The 21,869-nt window shown below is 38.8% G+C and overlaps 3 protein-coding genes across 7 annotated transcripts in view; 1 reads left to right on the forward strand and 2 right to left on the reverse strand.

Moving 5' to 3' along the window:
* STXBP4 (syntaxin binding protein 4) overlaps positions 1-12,989 on the reverse strand; it is a 163,715-nt gene extending 150,726 nt beyond the window's left edge. The window contains exons 1-3 of one of the 2 annotated variants that reach the window (XM_046675297.1): positions 12,899-12,989; positions 1,188-1,264; positions 601-722 (exon numbers count right to left, since the gene is read on the reverse strand). In XM_046675297.1, the coding sequence (XP_046531253.1) occupies positions 601-647 (47 nt within the window). In that variant the 5' untranslated portion in view covers positions 648-722; positions 1,188-1,264; positions 12,899-12,989. Of the gene's footprint in view, positions 1-536; positions 723-1,187; positions 1,265-12,898 lie in introns of those variants that run through there. The other variant, XM_046675298.1, reaches the window with a different exon arrangement.
* LOC124246766 (cytochrome c oxidase assembly protein COX11, mitochondrial) lies at positions 12,935-19,301 on the forward strand. The gene is made up of 4 exons (XM_046675301.1): positions 12,935-13,425; positions 16,496-16,651; positions 17,974-18,099; positions 18,477-19,301. The coding sequence occupies exons 1-4, from the start codon at positions 13,000-13,002 to the stop codon at positions 18,657-18,659; spliced, it is 891 nt and encodes a 296-aa protein (XP_046531257.1). The 5' UTR covers positions 12,935-12,999; the 3' UTR covers positions 18,660-19,301.
* Positions 19,302-19,452: 151 nt separating this feature from the next.
* TOM1L1 (target of myb1 like 1 membrane trafficking protein) overlaps positions 19,453-21,869 on the reverse strand; it is a 61,767-nt gene continuing 59,350 nt past the window's right edge. For 2 of the 4 annotated variants that reach the window (XM_046675300.1, XM_046675299.1), the window contains 2 exons: positions 20,728-20,792; positions 19,453-20,134 (listed from right to left, as the gene is read on the reverse strand). In XM_046675300.1, the coding sequence (XP_046531256.1) occupies positions 20,729-20,792 (64 nt within the window). In that variant the 3' untranslated portion in view covers positions 19,453-20,134; position 20,728. Of the gene's footprint in view, positions 20,135-20,727; positions 20,793-21,869 lie in introns of those variants that run through there. The other 2 variants (XR_006890585.1, XR_006890586.1) reach the window with 1 other exon arrangement.

Genomic DNA, 21,869 nt, shown 5'->3' on the forward strand with positions numbered 1-21,869 from the left:
TCAGTCAAGGGTACACCAGCAAATGTCGGGGAAATAGACATTTGAAAAACACTTGTGCTTGTTGCTGGGAACCATTCTGCCACCATGTGAAAAAGCTTGAGCCAGCCTCCTGGAGGATGAGAGACCAGGTCTAAAAGAGAGAGCTCAGCCATCCAGCCTTCCCAGATAAGGCCCCAGGACATGCGAATGAGGCCCTCCCACATCATCTAGTGCAAACCAGAAGAACTCCCCAGCCAAACCACAGAATTATGAGAAAGAATAAACGCTTGTTGATTAAGGCACTTTACGGTGGTTTGTTACTCAGCGAAAGTTAATCTCATGTTGTTATTTTTATACTACTGGAATTATAAAATATTTTAGATATTCAACAAATCAGAACAAATGTTTAAAAAGCAATCTATAAATAATTCTAAAAGAGAATGCAGAATTTGTCCTATAATTGACTTATACTGAAAGGTAATTATTGATTGACTTTCTTATTACTGCTATCTTAGGCCACAGGTAATTAGCTGTATGAAACTTTCCACCATACTTACATTAATATGTACATATTTCATACCAGGATACATCAGAACATACTAAATTTAATTTAACAATTACTTTTCAAGTAGACCAGATGACACTCCAGCAGACGCATTCTTATTCATGGTTTCACCACAGCAGCCTTGGACTTAACAGCTGTACAACTGAAGATCGGGATGAAAAGTCTATAAATTCTTTTCCTAAGATGGGAGAAGTAGAAAATCAATTGTCATGTCTTAGGACAGTCAAATTTGATTTCAACTTTGCATAAAAACATTACATACACCTGGCACATAGACAATATGTGCATGTGTACAGATGGTAGATGTATTTTATTTATTTTGGGCTATGGTATTTTAGTCATTACTGATGACATCCGAGAAATGTAAAGATAGTTCTGTAGGTAGATAGATATAGGACTATATATCATTATCAATATCTATATCGATATCAAATCTACATTTTCTGGCAGAAGTGAAGGATATAATCAAGCTTTAGGTAACTATTACAGCTTCCACCATTAGTAAACTTAAAAACTTCAAATTAATAAAAGACTGAGAGAAATGTCTCTTGTGAGCTCAATGCTAGGAGGTTTACAGTCAGAACGCCTGCAACATAATTACACAACACACTGTTGAAGAAAGCAGAAATTCCTGTTGTCTCACCAACTATCTTGAGGGACTTCCTGAAGATCCTATATTACTCTGACTCATATTACTCCATGAGCTTCTTAAATACTTTCCTACAGAAAGAAAAAAATATTATTTTAATATCTCATATAGCTCCACTGTGAAAATTACAGAGAACAGTGCAGTTTCATTTTAATTAAAAAATTTGTATTTGAACAGAGATTTACCACCTCTGCACAAGAAATATGAATGAAGTACAGAAACTTCAAGCTGAAAAAGACATTAGGATCATTTAGCACAACTCTTTTATTAAAGAAATGAGTAGACATTCAGAGAGATTCTGTACTTTCCCCATACAAATGAGAAATAGTCAATGGTTGTTTTTCCAGCTAGAACTCAGGTTTCAGAGCCTAGGGCACAGACCTTGACATCAGATAGACCTGGGTTCCAATTTGAGCTCCTAGCCTTCTCCAAGCCTGTTTCTTCACAGGTACAGTAGGTAGTAGTGATGGGTTCACAAGTGGATACATATGTCAAAACTTACCAAGTTGCTTCACTTTAAATATGTGCTGTTTGTTATAAATCAATTATACCTTAATAAAATTCAATTTTTTAAAAATCTGATTTTCAGTTAAAAACGGCAACTTAACCTTGGCATGTATCTTTCCCTCCACAGAACCCACTAAAATGAGAGTAAAGGGTTACAAACCATATAAACTCATAATGTTAATGAATATATGGAGGAAGAGACATTAGATGATTTTCAACAAATTGCTAGAAGAAAAAAATAGATGGTAGGATAATTGATAAAGGAGGACTGAATAAGCTGAAAGCTACAGAAAGCCGTCTTAAACACTTTCAAGTTTGAGCACACATACAGAACATGGGAATATTTGTACGGTGTACTGAGGTAAGCAGAGGCGGCATGCTATACCTCTGAGAAGCTGAGGGGAAATCAACAACACAGCACACCAGTAACTGATCCACCGCAAAATTCTGGCCTAGGAAATAGCTGGAGGGAGCTGCAGAAGGAAGCTGTCATCCTACAAAAACAGAAACCAGCAGCAAGCGTTTATTTGGGATCAAAGAATGGCAATTCAGAGAGCACAGATTCAGGTAGAAACCCAAACAGTGTCCTGATTACAGGAGAGGGGCTCAAGTCTTTTACAGGGAAAAGGGAGGAAGATGAGGTGAGTCATAGTAAAGAAGAGTTCATTGGTGCTAGAGGAGGTGAGGCTAGGTTGCTACTTCATAGATTGGCTTGAGATTCAGTCATCAGGCAAAAGACTAGACTTGTACTTCATTGATTGGTTAGTGATTTGTTCAGCAAAGTCCAACTTCATCAGTTCTTACAAACAGGATATTCTCATCCTTACTGACTTCACAGTGGATGTTGGTGGTTTAGTCCAGTTTGGAAGATAAAGAAAAGAAGATGTACAGGCAATGGCTTACTCACGTCATCTTCCACGAACCGAACTTGCAGAATCCCAGAGAGGTGAAGGACTCAGAAACCCAAAATTCCAGAGGGAGCAAAACTCAGACAGAGAACTAAAATCAAGGGGATTACCCCATCTCTTCTCCAACCATTCTATGTAGAAGACATCATAGTTTCTTCTGTAAATAAATTAAATGGATCCTGAAGAAAGAACCAACTACCTTCTAGGAGCCTAACACAGAGTTGAATCACTAGCCTGAGTGTTAAAAACTTACTTCAACTTTCAGAATAGCACCTGTTGCGGCAAGTGTTGGGAACAATGGGGGCATCCAGATCAAAAGCAGCTGAGAAATGAAGCAACCAAGCAACATCACTGTCAGCAGGCAGAGTCTCATGGTCAGGAAGCAAGAAGGTTACTCAGTACCCCAAGGGGAAAAGAGCAAGGACTTGAGGGAAGAGCTAAAAATCCTAGGGCTTTGACTGAGTAATGACTCAGAATCAAGAGCCGCTGCAGTCCACAAGACTGATGGAGCTACGGAAGAGTTCAATTCTAAAACCAAGTTTTCTTAAGTTCATTACAGATTGCTTTAATAAAACATGCATGGGGCAGATTCTCAAACCTCGAGGGAGGAAGTTTTGATATAATAACAGCAACTACCATTTATTGGCACCATGTGTCACAAACCGTGCTAAGTATTTCAAACATATTTATCTTATTTAATATCATAGAAAATGCATTAGACACAAGTAAAAAAAACAAACCTGAGTTCAAATGGCAATACCGCTATATGCTAGCCATACAGCCTTAGAAACAATATCTAACCCCTTGGCGGCATCTCACGCTAAGGCAGGAATAGTAAACAAGGCGTCCCCAGGTTTTGGAACATACCCAAGTCTAATGGATGTGTCATTGTTACATCATACTTAACAAGACATTTAAAATATTTCTATGTTAAAGCATTAGAAAGAAATTTAAGTGTTTAAATTATTTCATTCACCTAACATGCCTGACAGTGTCCTGAGCACTGGAAGTGAGATTAAAAAGCAGAGTTGTCCCCAGAGACAGTCAGTAAACAGACGTCAGGAGGGTGCTAAGTGCTCTGCAGTGGGATGCACAGGGTGCTGGGCGAGCAGGGAGGAAGGCCACCTGACCCAGAATGGAGGAGTCATTACTAAACACCAACATGGCCACACACCATACTAAAGGATTTTATCCTCACAGGAACCCCAAGAGGCAGGTAATATTAACCCATTTTACAAAAAAGAAAACCAATCAATGGAGAAGCTATATCACTTGTCCATGGCCACAAGGCTAAGCAGTTGTAAAGTGGATTGTGAATCCAGTTCTGCCTGGCTTCAAACGCCAGCTTTTTCACTACAGTATGCTGGGAAATTAATTTATGTGGAAAAATGCCATTCTCCAAAAAAGTAGGATGAGTGTTAATAGTGCTAATATGCTGTCTCTCTTCTATGAAGATGATACTATTGATTACACTTTTTTACAATAACAGAAATGGGTTTAATCTTACCCATCCAAACAGCAGGCTTTCTTTTTTAAATGAACATGGTGTCCATTGTCATACCCTTAAATAGCATTAAATGCCTTTCCTTTGCCTCTCCTTTGCCTGTTTCCTACTCCTTCCTTTACACAAGCGAGCAAGGCCCTCAATCAATAGGGGTTCGAGTAACGTTACACAAACACTGCACCCCCCCACCAACTTCACATTATTAATGAATGACACAGAAAGAAAACATTCTATTCTTTTACCAAAAATGGGCCCATTCAAGGAAAATATATTGCTTTTCTAGTTTGTTGATTCATAAGTGGGAAAAGGTTAGGTCAGCAAAAAATAGAGAAAGTGGAACACTGGGGAAAAAATTTTGTTTTATAAGATGAATCTATTCCAGAAAATTTAATCAGAGCCTTACTTTGATATATGAATTGCTTTACTTACCATCTCATTAAAAGTTTTCATTGCATATAATTAGAAATCATCAGATAAAAAAATCTGTCCATCATGCATATGATGTTTGAATAACGGACTTAATAATTTATATTCTCAGAGACATGACATTCAATACTTCAGAAAATTAGTCCTTTCTACTAGACCAAAAATAGAGAAAATAAAGGATAAAAACATCTGTGAGAAATGATGGTAAAAATTAACTTGATGAAGTTACCATAATACAAAATATTGTCTTTTAATTTTTAAAAATAACTAGTACATTCCCATGTGGATAAAACAGATGTATATATCCATCCTGTCCACCTTCACACCATTTCCACACACTTAGGTACCTAATGTTTTAGTTTCTTGTGAATCCTTTTAGTTCCTTCATACATACATAAACAAATATGAATAAATACTCTGATTCTTTGACTTTTGTTTTGATACAGAAAGAGCTACAATCAGGCACGAAGCATCCAGCTGTTCAGGTTGTGCACTATACAATCCCTGAGGGTATGGGTCATATTACTCTGAGGTGAACAGGTCCTCACTGCTCTTTTGTTAACCAAGTTTCCCTGGCTATTTTCGGTTGTTCATTTCTACACATTAACTTAAAAATCTCCTTATCTTGTTATAAAACAAAACAAAATAATGCTAATTATCAGGGAATCATGTTAAATTTACAAATTAATTGAGGAAGTATTGGTATCCATCTTTATGATGTTGCCTCTTCTCATCCATGGGAATGTCTTTCCATTTGTTCAAGTCTTATTTCATGACCTTCTGTGATGGTGTTTTTGGTTTGTTTTTGTTTTTTTTTCTGCTTTATCTCCCCAAGTCCCCCTGGTACATAGTTGTATATCTTAGTTGCACATCCTAGTTGTGTCATATCTGTGGTGTCTTAAAGTTGTCCTCATACGGGTCTTGCACATTTCTTATCTAGTTAATTCCTAGGTATTTTTATCTTTTTTTGTTGTTAACTTAATGCCTTTTAAAACATCTTACTATTTTGTAAACAACAAAAACCGTTTTGGGAAGCCTTAAGAGTAGTATCTTCTAGAAAATAATTTCCCTCCCACCCTAAATTCTACCATATGATTGAATGTCTTTACTTTAAAACTTTACTAAATAAACCAGTTGAAGGAAAAACTGGCACAATTCATATATTAGATTTTAGTTGAAAATTGTCTAACTGCAGTATGCTTATATCCAAGTACATCTTATTTAACACTTCAACACACACACACATATATACATCTTACAGACAACAATCAGAAGACTTACTGAGCTAGCATTGCAAAGATTAAAATAATATACATCTGGAATAGATTTATAAGAGCGTTATAAACAATAGCCTAATTCCTATCCTCCCTTGCCAAGGTTCTTTATTTACTTCAAAGTACTTAATAAGCTGTGTGGTCAAGGAACTGTAACGTCTTTTAGTTGTTTCTTAAAAGTGAAAATATAACCAGAAGGACAAGGAAGAAGGACAAAGTGTGATAACAGTGAGGGAGAGATTTCTTGGCTTAATACTTACTAAGCCCAAACAGTCTAATAGTAATAATAATAGTAAAAAGCTCAGCATATAGGTGCTTTGTCAGAAGCTGTTGGCCTCATATACATCTAGATGTCTTTCAAGATCCATCAGATTATCTTGATCAACTGACTGGAGATCTAAATGTTCATTACTGAGCGTGAGGGCTAATGCTTATGTTATTAGAGAGGGAACAAAAGACAAGAAAGGAGCTCAAGGTGGTTTTTTCTTAGGAGAGGGCACTCACTGGTGGCCTCTCCAAGTGCATAAAGGAGAGACGGAATTGTCTTTTCAGGTTCACATACTACATAAGGTAACCAGATTCCAGAGAGAGCAATAAGGACATTTAGGGCACTCCTTGATTTTATATTCAAACAGGAAGGTATCTAAGAAAGTAAGTTTGCCTTATAGAACTTGTAAAACATCCCCCAAAAGTGAAAATTTAGCACCTTCAATGAATAATTATGAACAATCAGAAAAAGAGGATCAGAGAAAGTGAGAGAGCAAAAACATTTTAATGAGGGTATTTGGGGAGAGAGGATATAAGTAATGATGGAAAATCCAAAAACGGGTTTGTCTATAAAAGGCAGGACACTGGGCCCTTTTAATACTCTATGGTAAGAGGTGACCCAGCAAGCACATAAAAACGTTTGTTGGTTCATGAATACTGTCACAGAACAGTTAATAATGACAAAACATCAGAAACCATCTTAATACGTAAAAACTGATAAATGGTTAAATACTTTATAGTATGTCCATATAAAATACCATTACACAGTCATCAAAAATGACCATGCAGATCCATTCTTTCACATTCGTTGACTTGGAAATTACTCCCAGATATATTATTAGGTAAAAAACAACAGCAGGGTAAAAATGAAATGTACAGAATAATTTCACCTTTAAAAACTAATTTATGGATAAATATACACTAAAATGTAAACAATAATAACTAACAGAATTATTGTTTTTTAATTTACTGTTATTTGTTATTTTATTCTTTAAATTCTTTATTTTCTGAATGTTTCACAATGAGGATATACACTTTGATACATGATTTTGACAATGAAGGAAAAATACCAAAAAGTTATCTGGTTTGAGTGTCCCTTCTTGGTATCTAGTATTTAAAATTAGCTCTTTCTAGTTATGTCTCCTTGAATGTCATTTTCCCTTTATGTTATTCTCTTCTTTTATCTTCATTTGCCAAGGTATCAGCAAACTTTGCAAGTTGAAAGAGAAAACAACACAGATGTGGTGTTTACCAAAGAAAACTGGCTAAACCCTTTAAATAATTTCTTATGACTACTTCTTTGTAAGCAAACTGACAAGCAGTGAAAATTAATAAAACACTTTTTTTCTGCTATAAGTTAAAAAGAAATGACTCATAGCAAAGAAACTCACAGTACAAACACTATTTAATGTTAATTTGACCTGCAATTAACCATGTATAGTCTGTTTAAAAAAAGCAACACTGTGGAATTCTCCTTGCCAGTGGTTTTCTATTTGGAAGTGCACTGCTCTGGGAAGAGCACTAGTCTAGAAGCTAAGATATCTGCAGTTGAGTTCCCTTTCTCCCGCCCAGTAGCCATGTGACTTTGATTATCCACTTAACTGCCCTGCTCCTCAGTTTCTTCATATCTAGAATGACAAGACCATTCATAAAAGGACCTTTAAAGGTTCTTTTTGGCTCCACGAACGGAAAATTCGATTCCAGGTTTACCAGACTACAAATTTCCCACGGTTTTTTTGGGTTTTTTTTTGAGGAAGATCAGTCCTGAGCTAACGTCTGCTGCCAATCCTCCTCTTTTTGCTGAGGAAGACTGGCCCTGAGCTAACATCCGTGCCCATCTGCCTCTACTTTATATGTGGGACACCTACCACAGCATGGCTTGCCAAGCGGTGCCATGTCTGCACCTGGGATCCGAACCAGTGAACCCCGGGCCGCCAAAGCGGAATGTGCAAACTTAACCGCTGCGCCACCGGGCCAGGCCCTCCCCACTGTTTTTTAAGGGAGATTTCCTTTTTAAAATGTGCGCACCCCTCTAAGGTCAGTCAGGTCCACGAATGGGATAGGATATATTGCAGGTAGGTCATTTGGAAGGAATTGGAGACGAGGAAAAAAAGGCACTTGTGTACTGAAATTTTACAGTAACGTCATTTCAAGAGAGGAAGAGGGCATGATGGTGCGGGCTACCCAATAAATAATTTGTCTGGATTCCGTGACTGACGAGTTGGAAATGCCTACTATTTACAGATTCACTGAAGCTAATAATATAACTGGAAATATTTCTTGTTGAAAGTCAGTCCCATAGATTCAGTGTTATACTTGAAGAGACAAAAAAATAAGCGTTCAGAAACTGTGGCAACAAGTTGTACACCTTAACACACAGAGATTCTTCGAGACAGCATTAGCTATTTATATAAGCCGTAAGGTTACATAATCAAGAATGACTCCCTTCCCTGGGCTAGCCTTTACTTAACTGATCTTTTTAAAATGACAGGATAGTTTCAGGAAATCAAGATAGAAAAGATCAGTCAAAGGGGTATTTTCCTATCTCCTTTATGGCGCACCCAAGGGCAATATTCCCACTGCTAGTGAATTTTTTTCTTTCAAGAATCTAAGCAGTTCAGGAATGCTGCTCATTTGGCTTGGGGGTGGATGCATAATATCTGCCTGTAAAACACAGCCCAGCCCTGTGGGGAACACCAGAGAACAGCTTCAAAGAAGGAGTCCTAGGCTTCTTGAAACCTGAAATCGCCAAAGAGCAACAGCTCACTGCTCTCAGAAGCTTCCAGACTACCTGCCTCCTGCTCGCTTTCATTCATGCCCTCATCCACCAAACATTCACCCAGTCCAATCAGGTGCAGGCACCATGCTGGGTGCTCTGATTACGGTGAACAAGCCAAGGTCCTTGATCTTATGGCATTTACATTCGAGTGTTGGGAGAAAACCAATAAAAAAGGAAAAACTAAAATGAACCAGATTTCAGACACGCAAAGGTGATAGGATCAAATGTGACTGGACAGACGGCTAAGTTAGATTGGGTATTGGTGTTCCAGCTAAGATCCAAATCATAGGTCAGCCAGGAGAAAAACTGAAGGACAAGGTATGCCAGGCAGAGAAAAGCTTTCAAGGGAGAACAAATCTGGGGTGTTTACAGAACAGAAAGAAATGTGGCTGGAGCATGGTGAACGGGCAGAGAGGCAGGAGATGAGGTTAGAGAAGTAGGCAGGGTCTAGATGACCATGGTTAAAGAGTTTGGATTTTTTTTTTTTTTGAGGAAGATTAGCCCTGAGCTAACATCCCCTGCCAATCCTCCTCTTTTTGCTGAGGAAGATTGGCCCTGAGCTAACATCTGTGCCCATCCTCCTCTATTTTATATGTGGGATGCCCGCCACAGCATGGCTTGATAAGCGGTGTGTAAGTCCGTGCCCAGGATCCAAACTGTCAAACCCCAGGCTGCCCAAACTGAGCAAGCGAACTCAACCACCATACCAGCAAGTTGGCCCCAAGAGTTTGGATTTTTTGTCTGATTTTATTTCATATAATCCGACTATTCTCAGGAGACCTGAATTTGCCAGTTGGCTTGTCTCTTACCTTTTAAATCCTGTGGTTGGGTGCCCTGCTTTTGAATTTTCCCTGGTTTTCTGCCCCACGTTAAAAAAAATTATTCAGAATTTCAAGACATTGACAGCAGAGCATTAAACCAAGTACAGTACAGGAGACCCATCTAAGTGAGAGGCTCTTTAAGAGCAGGGCCTTGTGCGACTGCACAGTTCACACACCCATGAAGCTGGCCCTGATCTGGATAAATGTGAGGTGAAAAAATAAATGCCTTCTACTGATGACTGATTTCTGTTTTCATTTCACTTTATCTGTCAATCATATAAACTTATTCAAGATATTTTAAATGGAGTAGCCCCTCAAACATACGGCTTAAAGGAAGCTAGCAAGAAAGAAGAAACTAAGATATCAAGACCTACTGAGGCAAGTTCATGCCATTATTGTGCACTAATCAGAAAACAGTAATTATCCAACCAATTCTCAAGCAAACAACAATTCATTTGTTCTTACTATTTATTCAAATTCATTACACTTCCTCTTTTAGGTACAAGGAAAGTATGTAATAAATAGCTACCAAATAAACAGTTCTTAGTACTGTTGGAATAATTGTCGGGTACTTCATATTGCCAAATGCCAGTCAAGAAACACAGCTCAGTGACGAACGTATTAAGATTTAAGTTGCAATTTCCTTAATTTATATTATGAACTAAAAATATTTTAAAATGTAATTACAAACCAAATTTTAAAAATACATCTTTATAATCCTTAAGCTTTCAGAAAGCCTGTAAACAAATAATCAGATAAGAAAACATTGGGTGACTATCAAAATCTTGTTTCTTTTTCCATTTTTATCTTCCTTTTTGCAGCTCCACCCATTTCGCTCACTTCCCACCTCCCAAAATGATTTGTATCAAAAATAACAACCTATTTTACCTACAGTGTAAAAATTGGACATGATCAGAGCTAACTAGAAAGGGTCCACAGGGTTGAAATATTTACCGCTAAAGAATATTACAAATTAAAGGTGCCAAGTCTGAAACGGCAGTCCAGCCCCTGATATTTTAAGTTTGTAATCAACATCTCTCTGTACAAAACAGGGCTGTACTAGCCCTGAAGTGCTCACATTCCATTCATGGAAGAACCCATTATTTACCATTAGTTAACATAATGATTTACGCAACATACAAGCACACTCAAACTCAAAGGAATTGCAGGCAACACCACTTTATTGCTGTCAAGATTACTGGACCTTGGAAAGGAATAGTTCCATTTGCAATTAGAAAACAAAATAAAATGATAGAGTCCAAGACAAAGGCACTATTTCTGACATATTTATACTGCTATCTGTTGCTACACTGGAGGGCTGCCTAGAGGAAAACGATGGTCGAAGGGACTATATTGTTGGTTTCAGGGACATTAACGTTTGTATGGAGTTTGAGTCTACGCTGTAAGAAAATTAAAATAAGACAGACAGGTCTTGTCCTGAAAGAGCTGACAATTTGGTATAAGAACTAAGGTAGATACAGATGAAAAAGATTTCCAAACATTCCCATAAAACAATACGAATTGAAGAATCATAGAATCTTGAAATTTTTGTGCCAGAGTAGGAAAAAAATCAGAAGATACTTGGACTTTATTGGCTTTGCAATTTTCTGGCCCTGCGACCATAAATTAATCAACTGCTCACTCAAAGCGACCATCATCACTCACCTGGACTATAGCAATCGCCTCCTAACTACTCTACTTCCATTTTTTTCCTTCCTCCCTTTAATCCACCTGCACAACATAACCAGTATCTTTTTAAAAATGTGAAACAGATCATATCACCTGTATGCTTCAATCTCTCCAAGAGCTTTGTATTACTTTTAGAATAAAACCCAAACCCTTGGAGATGGCCTAAAAGGTTCTGTGTCATCTGGCCCCTGTATACCGGCTCTGACCCCATTTCCTACCACCTTGCTCCCTGCTCACTGTGCTAGGAACACACTGGTCTTTCTGTTCTTCAGTGGTATCTAGCTCTTTCTTGCCTCTGAGCCTTTGCATGGCTTGGGATTGTCATTGTGTAGGTAGCTCCTTATCATCATTCCGGACTAGGCTCAAATGTCACATCTTCAGAAAGACCTGACTTTACTCCCCCTCCTCCTCATTTTCAATCACATATCCTATTCCTTTGTCTTTACTGTACTGATGATCATCTGAAATTCCCTTATTCATGTATCTGTTCCTTGACTATCTCCTGAGTCCATCAGGGGAGAGCGCACTGCATGACAGAAGCGATCCTGTTTCACCCTCTGTGTGCTGCAGTCCCAGTAGGCTGAACAGGGTCTGGCACGAAGTAAAAGGGCAATATATAAAGTAAATGTTAAATGACAGTCATTTAACTCCTCAGGCCTTCCCTTTCCTCATTCATAAAATGGGGATAATTACACCTGCTCTGGTCATTAGAAATAAAGCCTAACATCTACTAAATTTTTACTATGCCTCAGGCACTGAACGTCGCTTTACACGCATATTCTCATTGACTCTTGGGATTCCCATTTCACAAAGAAGGCCACCAAGTCTTAGAGAGTTCAAATAACTGACCTAAGGACACAAGGCCAAAGCGCGGACCCAGGTATGAACCTAACCTCAGAATCTGAGCTCGTAACCACTACTTTATAGTTCCTAGAGAAATGCTTCCTTCCATACAGCAAAATCGGCTCGACCGTCTGTCCCCCTCAGGTCCCAACTGAAGAAAGCTATTACATCCCTCACGTGTTTCTTTTCCAAGATGAACATCCCTATTTCCTTCAATCCTTCCTTAAATGATCCTCATATTCTGGTCACTCTCCCCTAAACAAACTTCAGTTTGACAACGCCTCTGCCGCTAAAGAAGCGGTTATCTTCACTGGGCGAGTAGTTAAGGGGCATCAGAGCAGTGGAAGCCGATTCCCAGGGGCTGGGAAACTGTAGATGTGTGAGTGGTCCAAGGCGCTGTGGTTAACACAGGAAGGCTGCCTGGGAGAGGTGATCCTCGAGCCCGGGTCCCGGGCAGTGAGGAGCAGGCCGGCGGCCAGGGGACCCCGGGTCACAGGACCGCGGGACAGCGGCCGCTGGGGACCGCTAGGTCGACACAAAGGCTGGTGGAGTTTAGGAAGATCAGGGACACAAACCCAAGAGATGATGGGCTTGCACGCGGAGAAGCGTAAGGTGTTTTCCTAAGTTAGAGAGTACTGGAAGAAAGCAAAGCGGGAGGAACGGTCATAAAGGAAAACGCGAACTTACCCGTAATCTGACAACCCGGCCTCCGTAGCCCGACTACAAACGCGGCCACCTGAGGAGCCAGGTAGCCAAGGCAGCGGCAGGCTCAACTCAGATATCGCGAGATGCAGGAGGCCTCGCGAGATCGGACCTCTCGTTCTGACGGGCGGGCGTTCTTGCCGGCCGGTATGGGAGGGCTTTGGCGTCCGGGCTTGAGGCCCGTCGTTTTCTGTGGCTGGCGCTGGAGCCACCCTGGGTCCCCGACTCGGGTAGCGGAGAGGGTAGAGCCGTGTCTCAGGCCGGGCAGGAGTGGGACAGGAGGTGCTGAGACGGGGCTGAGGCGGCTTGGGACATGGAAGCCCCCGAGTCTGGCTGGAGAACTGACCGTGCAGCCGCCGCGGCGGCCGAAGAGCACGAACCCGTACACGCGCGCGCAGGAGGAGGACTGGCGGCGGCGGAACAAGACCGTCCTCACGTACGTGGCCGCGGCCGCCGTCGGCATGCTGGGCGCGTCCTACGCCGCCGTGCCCCTCTATCGGCTCTATTGCCAGGTAGGGCCGGCGCTGCCCGCGGGGCGGGGTCGTGTTGGAAGGAGTGTCCGAGATCACGTAGCAGAGGAGGCAGGCTCAGCAAAGTGACTTGCCCAAGGTCACCAAGGAAGTTAGTGACAAAGCTTCAAGTAGAACCCAGGCCCCTCTGGTGATCGTGCACGCGCCAGCCGCACTGCGGGGTGAAATTCCCTGATCTCTGTGCCACGCGCGCCTCACCACCGAGGTCCGCAGCCTGTGCCCCCTTATCCAGCAATCCGCCTCACCCTCCTGCTGCTTGCACACGTGCCCGCCTTTACAATGTACTTGATGTTGATGCATTCATTCTGTGAACCACGCAGGGTTTCTGTGCGAAGGCTAACCCTGCAAATGGGAGTCTGCGTGGTACTTGTGCTTAAACTGGGAGAAGCCTTTTATCCATTCAAAGAGGCACGAATTAGGCCTCTGAGGCCTGCCCCCGCTGCTAATAGATTCTTGTAATGTGCTTACCCTGGGCTCCCTTTTAGATCCGAAACTAGTGTAGTCGTTCTCAAAGTGTGGTCCCCGGACCAGCAACCTCAGCATCACCTGGGAACTTCAGTGCGCATTTCTGGGCCCAACTCCAGAACTACTGCATCAGAAACCCTGGGGGCAGGGCCCTGCAGTCTGTATTTTAGTAAGTCCTCTAGCTGAGTGTGATGCAGACTGATGTTTTTCAACCACTAGCAAGGGCCAACTTCGCCTATTTCACATGTGTTCTCCTTAGTTCTTAAGTGGCAGTTTGATGCTTTGGCTGGGCATTAGGGTCACCAGTAGAGCTTCTTAAATAAACATGCCACAAGCGAGAGCTACACATTGGGTTCATTCAGTATGTCTGAGAGTGGTTCCCAAACCTTGTTGTACGTGGGAAGCAACTGGAGAGCTTTTAAAAATCCTGACACCCAGCCCACATCCCTAACCAATTAAATCAGAATGTCTTGGAGTGGGAGTCAGGCGTTAGTAATAGTTTAAAGATTCCTCAGGTGATTTCAGTGTGCAGCAGAGTTTGAGAATCACTGGGTACTTACTCTTTCCTGCCACTATTGTTAATGCCTGGGTTACTTCCCCAGTCCTTAAGGAGATTAACTTGCCTTTATTTTCCATAAAGACTGGAACAGCGTAAGTCAAAAGGACTTTTCAGTTTCCTAGTATGAGCGTTTATGTGGAAAAGCACAGTAGCTTGATTTCTGGAGGATGAGTGGGGAATGTGCATTAGTTTTCATCAGAGGCCAGCCTAGACCAAGCATGAATCTCAAAACTACCAGTTGGTTAAATCATGAGAACTGAATCCAAAACAGCAAGTATAGATCTCCACAAACCCCGGGGAGGGAGGGTGGTGGTGGATTTTATTCTTCAGGGAATATTTAGCAATGTCTGAAGACGTTCTTGGTTGTCTTGGTTGTCACAACTTCTGGGAGGTGAGGGAGGAGGCTGCTATGGGTGTCTAGTGGGTAGAGGCTAGGGATGCTGCTAAACATCCAACGCTGCACAGGACAGACACCTCACCGCAAAACAACAATTATCCAACCCCAAATGTCGTTAGTACCAAGCTTGAGAAACTTGGACCCAAACTTAAGTGAATGACCATATTTTGTGCATGTATGTGCAAGCACAGGGCAGGAAAGTAAAAATAATTGTTTCTTGCAACCTAAACCTAAATTACAGTTGGATGTTAAATAGGGACATTTCCAAAAAAGCTGCTCTTTCACTTTTGGAATCACAGAACTTTGGAGCCGAATATAAGGGATTATATAAAGGATTTTATACAATGGTCTCGTTTTATGAGTATGGGAACTGTAGCCCACGGAAGGTAAGTAAGATTTATGTAGTTCTTGTAGTGAGTGGCAGAACTAGACTAGAGCCCAGGACATATTTTCTTTTCAGTGCCCTTTTCTATTGTTTAATTAATCATCTCACTTACAAATTTGAAGAATCTCTATTCAAAGACTGTCAGAAAGAATACACTAAGGAATCTTTATTCTCGTGAGTAAAATTCTTCAGGAAAAGGAGTTTTATCTTAAAACTTAGGCATAATTGTGCTCTTGGGCAGAAGAATATACTTATTAGACAAGGATAAATAAAGGCTTGCCCTCTGATGCATTTCTTAGGGTTATGATGTAGTTCGATAATGTTGCATGGCAGTTGAGTGAAGCTAGTTGACTTGTGTAACAAGCAGAAGATATTAATAACTATATTTTGCTGGGAATCTTCCCCTGGCCTCAAATTTGGTATTTTTTTCCTAGTATAGTAACAGATTAATTATCCGAAGACCAGAATTCTGGCAACCTCAAGCATCAGAAGAATGATGACCCTGGAAGTAAGGATTTTTTTTAAGCATCTCTGATAAGGAAATAACTAATGGCAATGGAGATAGGCAAGAAGTGTCAGACATAGATTATCCTGATGCCTCATGATTAGTTGGTTCAGTGGCCAAAGGGATCAGGTTCTCTGATTAATTGGTGATAGCTATAAAAGCTGTACTATACAAAAAATACAGAAAAAATTACAAAAACGTTTACCAACATGGGAAAATACTTATGATGCTTGAGAAAAGCAGACTACAGAAGTGAAGCTACAAAGTAATCTGTGCTGTAAACGTTATATGGAAAAAGATGATACAAGAATGTGGAAAATGGAATTATTTAAATAGTTGTATTGAAATGACAGGGTCCTGGGTAAATTTTGTTTCTGTTAATAATAGTTGATATGAAATAATAGCAGTAAAGGGAAGTATGTTTAATAAAAAGTTAAGGTAGAAATTCTGAGCTGTATTATCAATGGAGAGTCCACACTCTTCCAAATGACTCATTTTTGACTAAGCCAGATAACCAATTACTGAAAAAATATGACTTGAACAAGTATAGCCGCTTGACACCCCCAAAGTGGTCAAACCATTGATATACTCATGGGAAATGGTCAGTGATAGTATATAAACTTGACTCCTACTGGATTATTAGAGTTAAGTTGTTTTTAAAATTTCGTTTTTATCCATTCAATAGATCATCAGCACCTAAAAGTATTATTTAGCGTATTATACTTTAATATCTTTTTCTAGACTACTGGACTTGGAGGATCAGCAGTAGCAGGGCATGCATCAGACCAGATTGAAAACATGGTGCCTGTTAAGGATCGCATCATCAAAGTCACGTTTAATGCAGATGTGCACGCAAGCCTCCAGTGGAACTTTAGACCTCAGCAGACAGAAATATATGTAAGTGATTAAAGCAGTTATTAAAAGATTCCTTTCTTCAAGGTAAAAATTCCTTTCTTTCATCACTTAAACTGTTTTATGATTTAGAAAACACTTGTCTACAATTAATTTCAAAATACTGACTCCATTACTGTAATTCTTTTATTCCCACAGACTACTTTTTGACAGTGCCCTACACCTAATGTAAAAGAATATACTTTAACTTTTAAGTTTCATGGTACAATAGTAAAAGTCAGTTTGGAACAATGGAAAATGTCATGTTTTTATTAGAATCGTATGAAGAATTCACTAAGAAGTTCTCTGGTCAGTAATCTTGAGAGTAGGAGCAGCTGTCATACTATATAGTTGTCTTTCCCTCAGGCATAGATGATACAGGAAAAGTGCTGAAAATCACTGGTTACAATGAAGGGTAGTTTACTGATTGACACCAAAACTATCCCGATCCCTTAAAAAATAAAATTTGAAGTAATCATACTAAGTAGTCATGTTCTACTTCAGAAAGACTACACCTTAAAGGTTTCCTAAAATCTTGACTAACTGGAATCCTAGAAGATTTAACTGAAATTATCTCATGAACTGAGGAATAGCCCGAAAAGCTGAATCATAAAGCTTACTGTAAAACCATTATAAATATTAGTGCTTCCCCAGATTAGTAAACATGACTAAATCTCTTGATTGAGCGAGGGTTTTCTAGGTTATGATTTTGAACATTAGTTCCAAACGTAGTATACAAAGTATTAGTGGCTGAATTGGTACAAATAGTGCATCCTTTGGAAATTGATGTTTTTTAAGCCTTGCAATTTATTTTATCTGTTATTCTCTTATTAAAAAAGTATTGGTGCTATTTTGTTAAATAAAGATTCTATTCAGTCAAAGCTTTTCTCTGGTTATAAGTTCAATTTACTCTGGTTATAAGCTAGGTTCAATGTTGGTAACCTTTTAAAAAGAATCTTTAGTCAATCATATAATGATATTCAGGGATAAGTGTTAAGAAGTTAGGCATGGGCTGTGATAGGCTAGGCTTGTCCTTGGACACATGTTAAATAACTTAATTCGCAGGTTGTTGCTTGAAGACTTCAGATGTACAAGAGGAGAATCCGTAACAAAATATGTATAATAGAGCATTGCTTCTTCATTGATATATGCAAGTAAAATTTGAAAATCAGATGCTCATGGGTAGTATTCACTATTTTGCTGAGCCTTAACATTAGATTAGGTATTATGGTCTGATGGATAGGAAAAATAATATGACTGATACAGTAGGGAAAGAAGGAGCTGTGTGAGATTTAAAGTACTGATGATGTATATTTTCCTTAAAACAGGTAGTGCCAGGAGAGACTGCACTGGCGTTTTATAAAGCTAAGAATCCTACTGACAAGCCAGTAATCGGAATTTCCACGTACAATGTTGTCCCGTTTGAAGCTGGACAGTATTTCAATAAAATACAGGTACAACTAAATGCAGACTTCATAGAATATTATAAAAGTACATAAAACTGTTTAGTACTAAGGGTACTGCAGTGTTTTAGTAGGTACTGATTTCTGAACATTTATTTCTTGTAAACTTCAAATTGTTTTTTTTTTTTTATTGCTTCTAAACAGCTATGTAGAGGTTGAGAACCAAATCATATGGATATCTTCTTTTAAGTTTAGAAGAATTAATTTGTTGATTCTCAGTCCTTAAAGCAAAACTCAATCTGAGATGAAAAGATGCTATTATTCTATCACAGAACTTAAGTATTATATTTCACAATAGGCTTATTAAAGCCATATTAGTTTGTTATAGATAATAGAAATATTAATAAATACCTTTCTATAACTTCTAGTGCTTCTGTTTTGAAGAACAAAGGCTTAATCCACAAGAGGAAGTAGATATGCCAGTGTTTTTCTACATTGATCCTGAATTTGCTGAAGATCCAAGAATGGTGAATGTTGATCTCATCACTCTTTCTTATACTTTTTTTGAAGCAAAGGAGGGATACAAGTTGCCGGTTCCAGGCTATAATTGAAGTCAGCAACTGAGTCCCGCTTCAAATTTGTGATTTTTGAAAAATCATGTATTTAGTCTTCTCAGAAGAGAAATATGCTTCTATTTTAAATATTATGTACTGATGGTTCTTTTCTTCTTCCCAACTAATTTACCCTACTTAAAATTGAGAGAACGGGATTACCTTTTTATCATAAGGAATCCACACGCCAATTTAGAATGTATGACTGTTCAAAACCATACTTAGTTTGTTAAATAGTATTAAAAGAAACTGCTTTGTTTCTTAAATATGTAAGCTTGGACTTGATGGTTCATCTTAATTCCCCAGTCCCCTTCCAAATTATTAGCACTTCATACTTGTAATAATGAATTTTTTTTTTAATGCCAGGGTTATTTGTTTTAGGCTGTAGGTCAGAACTTCTGACCATTTTCATTGTTTCTCAAATATAGTTGGTTACTACTTTCTTTGTGAACAGTCACTATTTTAAAAGCTCAAAACAAGAGGAATCACTACACCCTATACCAGCTTGCCCAAAGATTACATTCTGATTTCAAATTTGACTGTAGTTTTCCTTTCAGATCTAGGACTATTTTACATTCAGAGTACTTTATAATTATTTTGAAATTTCAGTATCATGAAATTGAAATAAAATGCATAAGTATATCTACTAGGCTTCTATCATTTTTTACGACAGTTCCAAGTCCCTGAATGTTAAAGTGTAAGTGTGGGATTGTGAAGATTCTCTGAACAAATGCTATAAAAAAGATGTATTAAGTTGTTTTAATAGTAATTTATTTGTCATTGTAATTTATGACATAAACGAATGCACAATTTATTATGTCTTCCAGTAGTTTTTGTTCCAAATAGAAATATTAAATTGCAGTAAAAAGAAAAAAAAAATTTAGTATTATAAAGAGTCCTATTTAAAGGCAGTCCGATGTAGTCCGGTGACCTCATCTGAGTACCTGAAATATAATTAAACTACAATCACGGCTTTTAGAGTTCATACTCCTAAACAAGAGTAGTATTTATAAAGAAGTGCAAATTGACTTTTACATTCAACTTTAGTTAAATGAAGGCACTCAGTATTCTTCCTGAATAATAGTTTCTCACATTTCATGCTTAACATCTATTCAGAGTTATTTTGTAATGAAATAATCTTCATCTCCTCTTATCATGGCTGTGTGGTGATTTCTAAATGTAGGAAGGTCTGTGAAACATAAGATGCTACAAGTAACCTGGTTGGCCTCAGTACAATGAACTTTTCTTCTGTAAAGTTTTAAGTGAATTCATGTTACAACCAAGTTCTTTTGAGATAAAGCTTGAGCTGCCGTCAGGAACCATAAATCTTACTCTGGGGCTGTTACTCTTCTGTTTAAACTTCATTATTGCAGGGGAGAAATGTTCCACCATGGTTTTGATGTGTTGGTAGGTCTTGTCTTCTGGGTCTCAAAAGTGGACAGGGTCTAGCAGGTGAGCTGGTCATGCACTTGCACCTAGAATAAAAAGAAGATAGTCAACCATGTCCATCCATCCTTTCCCTCTCTTCCCCTATTCCTTGGTAACTAGAGAGCCACAGTTTGGTAGAGGAAAGGTGGGAATGTACTACTTCCATGGGGAAGGGTCTAAGGGGAATAAATACGGTTAATAGGTTACTGGTGGTCATGCATTCATTCATAAATAAATGAGATGACTATTACAGCAAATAGAATCCAGACCTATGTGGACTAACCATGAATGGGTTCTACTAGTCCCAGTTAATAGGTATTAGGAGCACAAATGTCTGAATCCATTGCTAAGAAGTTTTTATTGATCATCTATTTTGTTAGCATTCATATTTCTATACCATAAACCAACTTCTACATTCTAAGGTTATTTTAAGCTAACAAAGTCACAAACAATGTATTGCATTAGTGAACAATAGTTCATTACAATTTGAGTGATTCAGTGGGACTTATATACTATTTCACTCAAAGTGTCAGAGGATTGGATGGCCCTTATAAAATGTATATACTAAATACTCAAAGTGATAATTGCACTGAAATCATGTAGAATGTGCAATGTAAGTGGTATAAATTGAAGTCTTTACCTCAACAATCACTATGACTTTCAGCTCCTTTTTGGTGATGACCATCAATTTCTTCATAAATAGCTCTGAAACAAACAAGTCATCATGGCAAAAAGATTTATATCTGTTTTAAAGTACTATTTTTGTTTTTAACTGCCAACACCTTAGCTAAAAATCTGGTGCCATTTTAGGTGTTCAGGCTCTGTCAGTGAATAAAAACAAAAATCTCTGCCCTAAAGCTTACATGATAGCTTTCTCAGATCCTAATGCTCCAAGTCCCTTGCATCTTATAAATATGTATTGTTATATAACCAATTCATTTTACTTGTGATTTAATGGAAAATATGGCTCAAATTTGGACAGTTTGCTTTCTGCTTTAAAAAAAAGCAAAAATTGTTCTGCTTTTCCTGGCCTCAAAACACTTTTAAAAAATATTAGTATGCCAGCTTATTTAACCTATGTTATTACAGTCCAAACTCCTGAGCCACCTTTAGCTTAACTGTTATCTTTGTACTTCGCATGTAGTAATTTTTCTATGACATCATTCAGTTCTTTATGTGTGTCTTACATATGTCTTTAGCTAGAAAATCTCTCTACCTACAAACAAACAATGTTCATATACACTACATACTAAAACATGGCTGAGGAAAACTTGCATAAAAACCACAGCACTGTGAAACTATGAAGCCATAATCAACTTCATGGTCCAAAAGTTTTAATATATTTCTCAAATAAGTTTTGTCTCATTTTCCACAAAACTATTTCAGGCTCCTTTACTCTCCTCAAATTTCTGAGCCCCCTCCTCTCACTCTCAGGCAGAAACCTCTCTTCTTAATTAAATGCCTTGATATGGAGACTTCCTCATCTTCCCATCACCGAATCTTCAAGTCTATTTTCATGTGCACCATCATCTACTTCTGTGATCCTGTCAACCGCTGGCTTCTCAAACACTTCACTCATTAGGTATCCCCCTTCTCAAACTGAATCTTCGACCTCTCCCTCTCTACTGGATCCTCCCTTTCACCATTTACAGAGGCTCCAGCATCTCCCACTTTACAATACCGTCCTCAATCCCATGTCTACTTAGAGTAATCACCTCAGTAATCCTCGAGCTGCCAGGCCACTTTCCATCATCCCTTCATGGTTAAGTTTCTAGTGTCATC

The sequence above is a fragment of the Equus quagga genome, chromosome 11 (assembly GCF_021613505.1).
Source record: "Equus quagga isolate Etosha38 chromosome 11, UCLA_HA_Equagga_1.0, whole genome shotgun sequence".
NCBI classification, from domain to species: domain Eukaryota; kingdom Metazoa; phylum Chordata; class Mammalia; order Perissodactyla; family Equidae; genus Equus; species Equus quagga.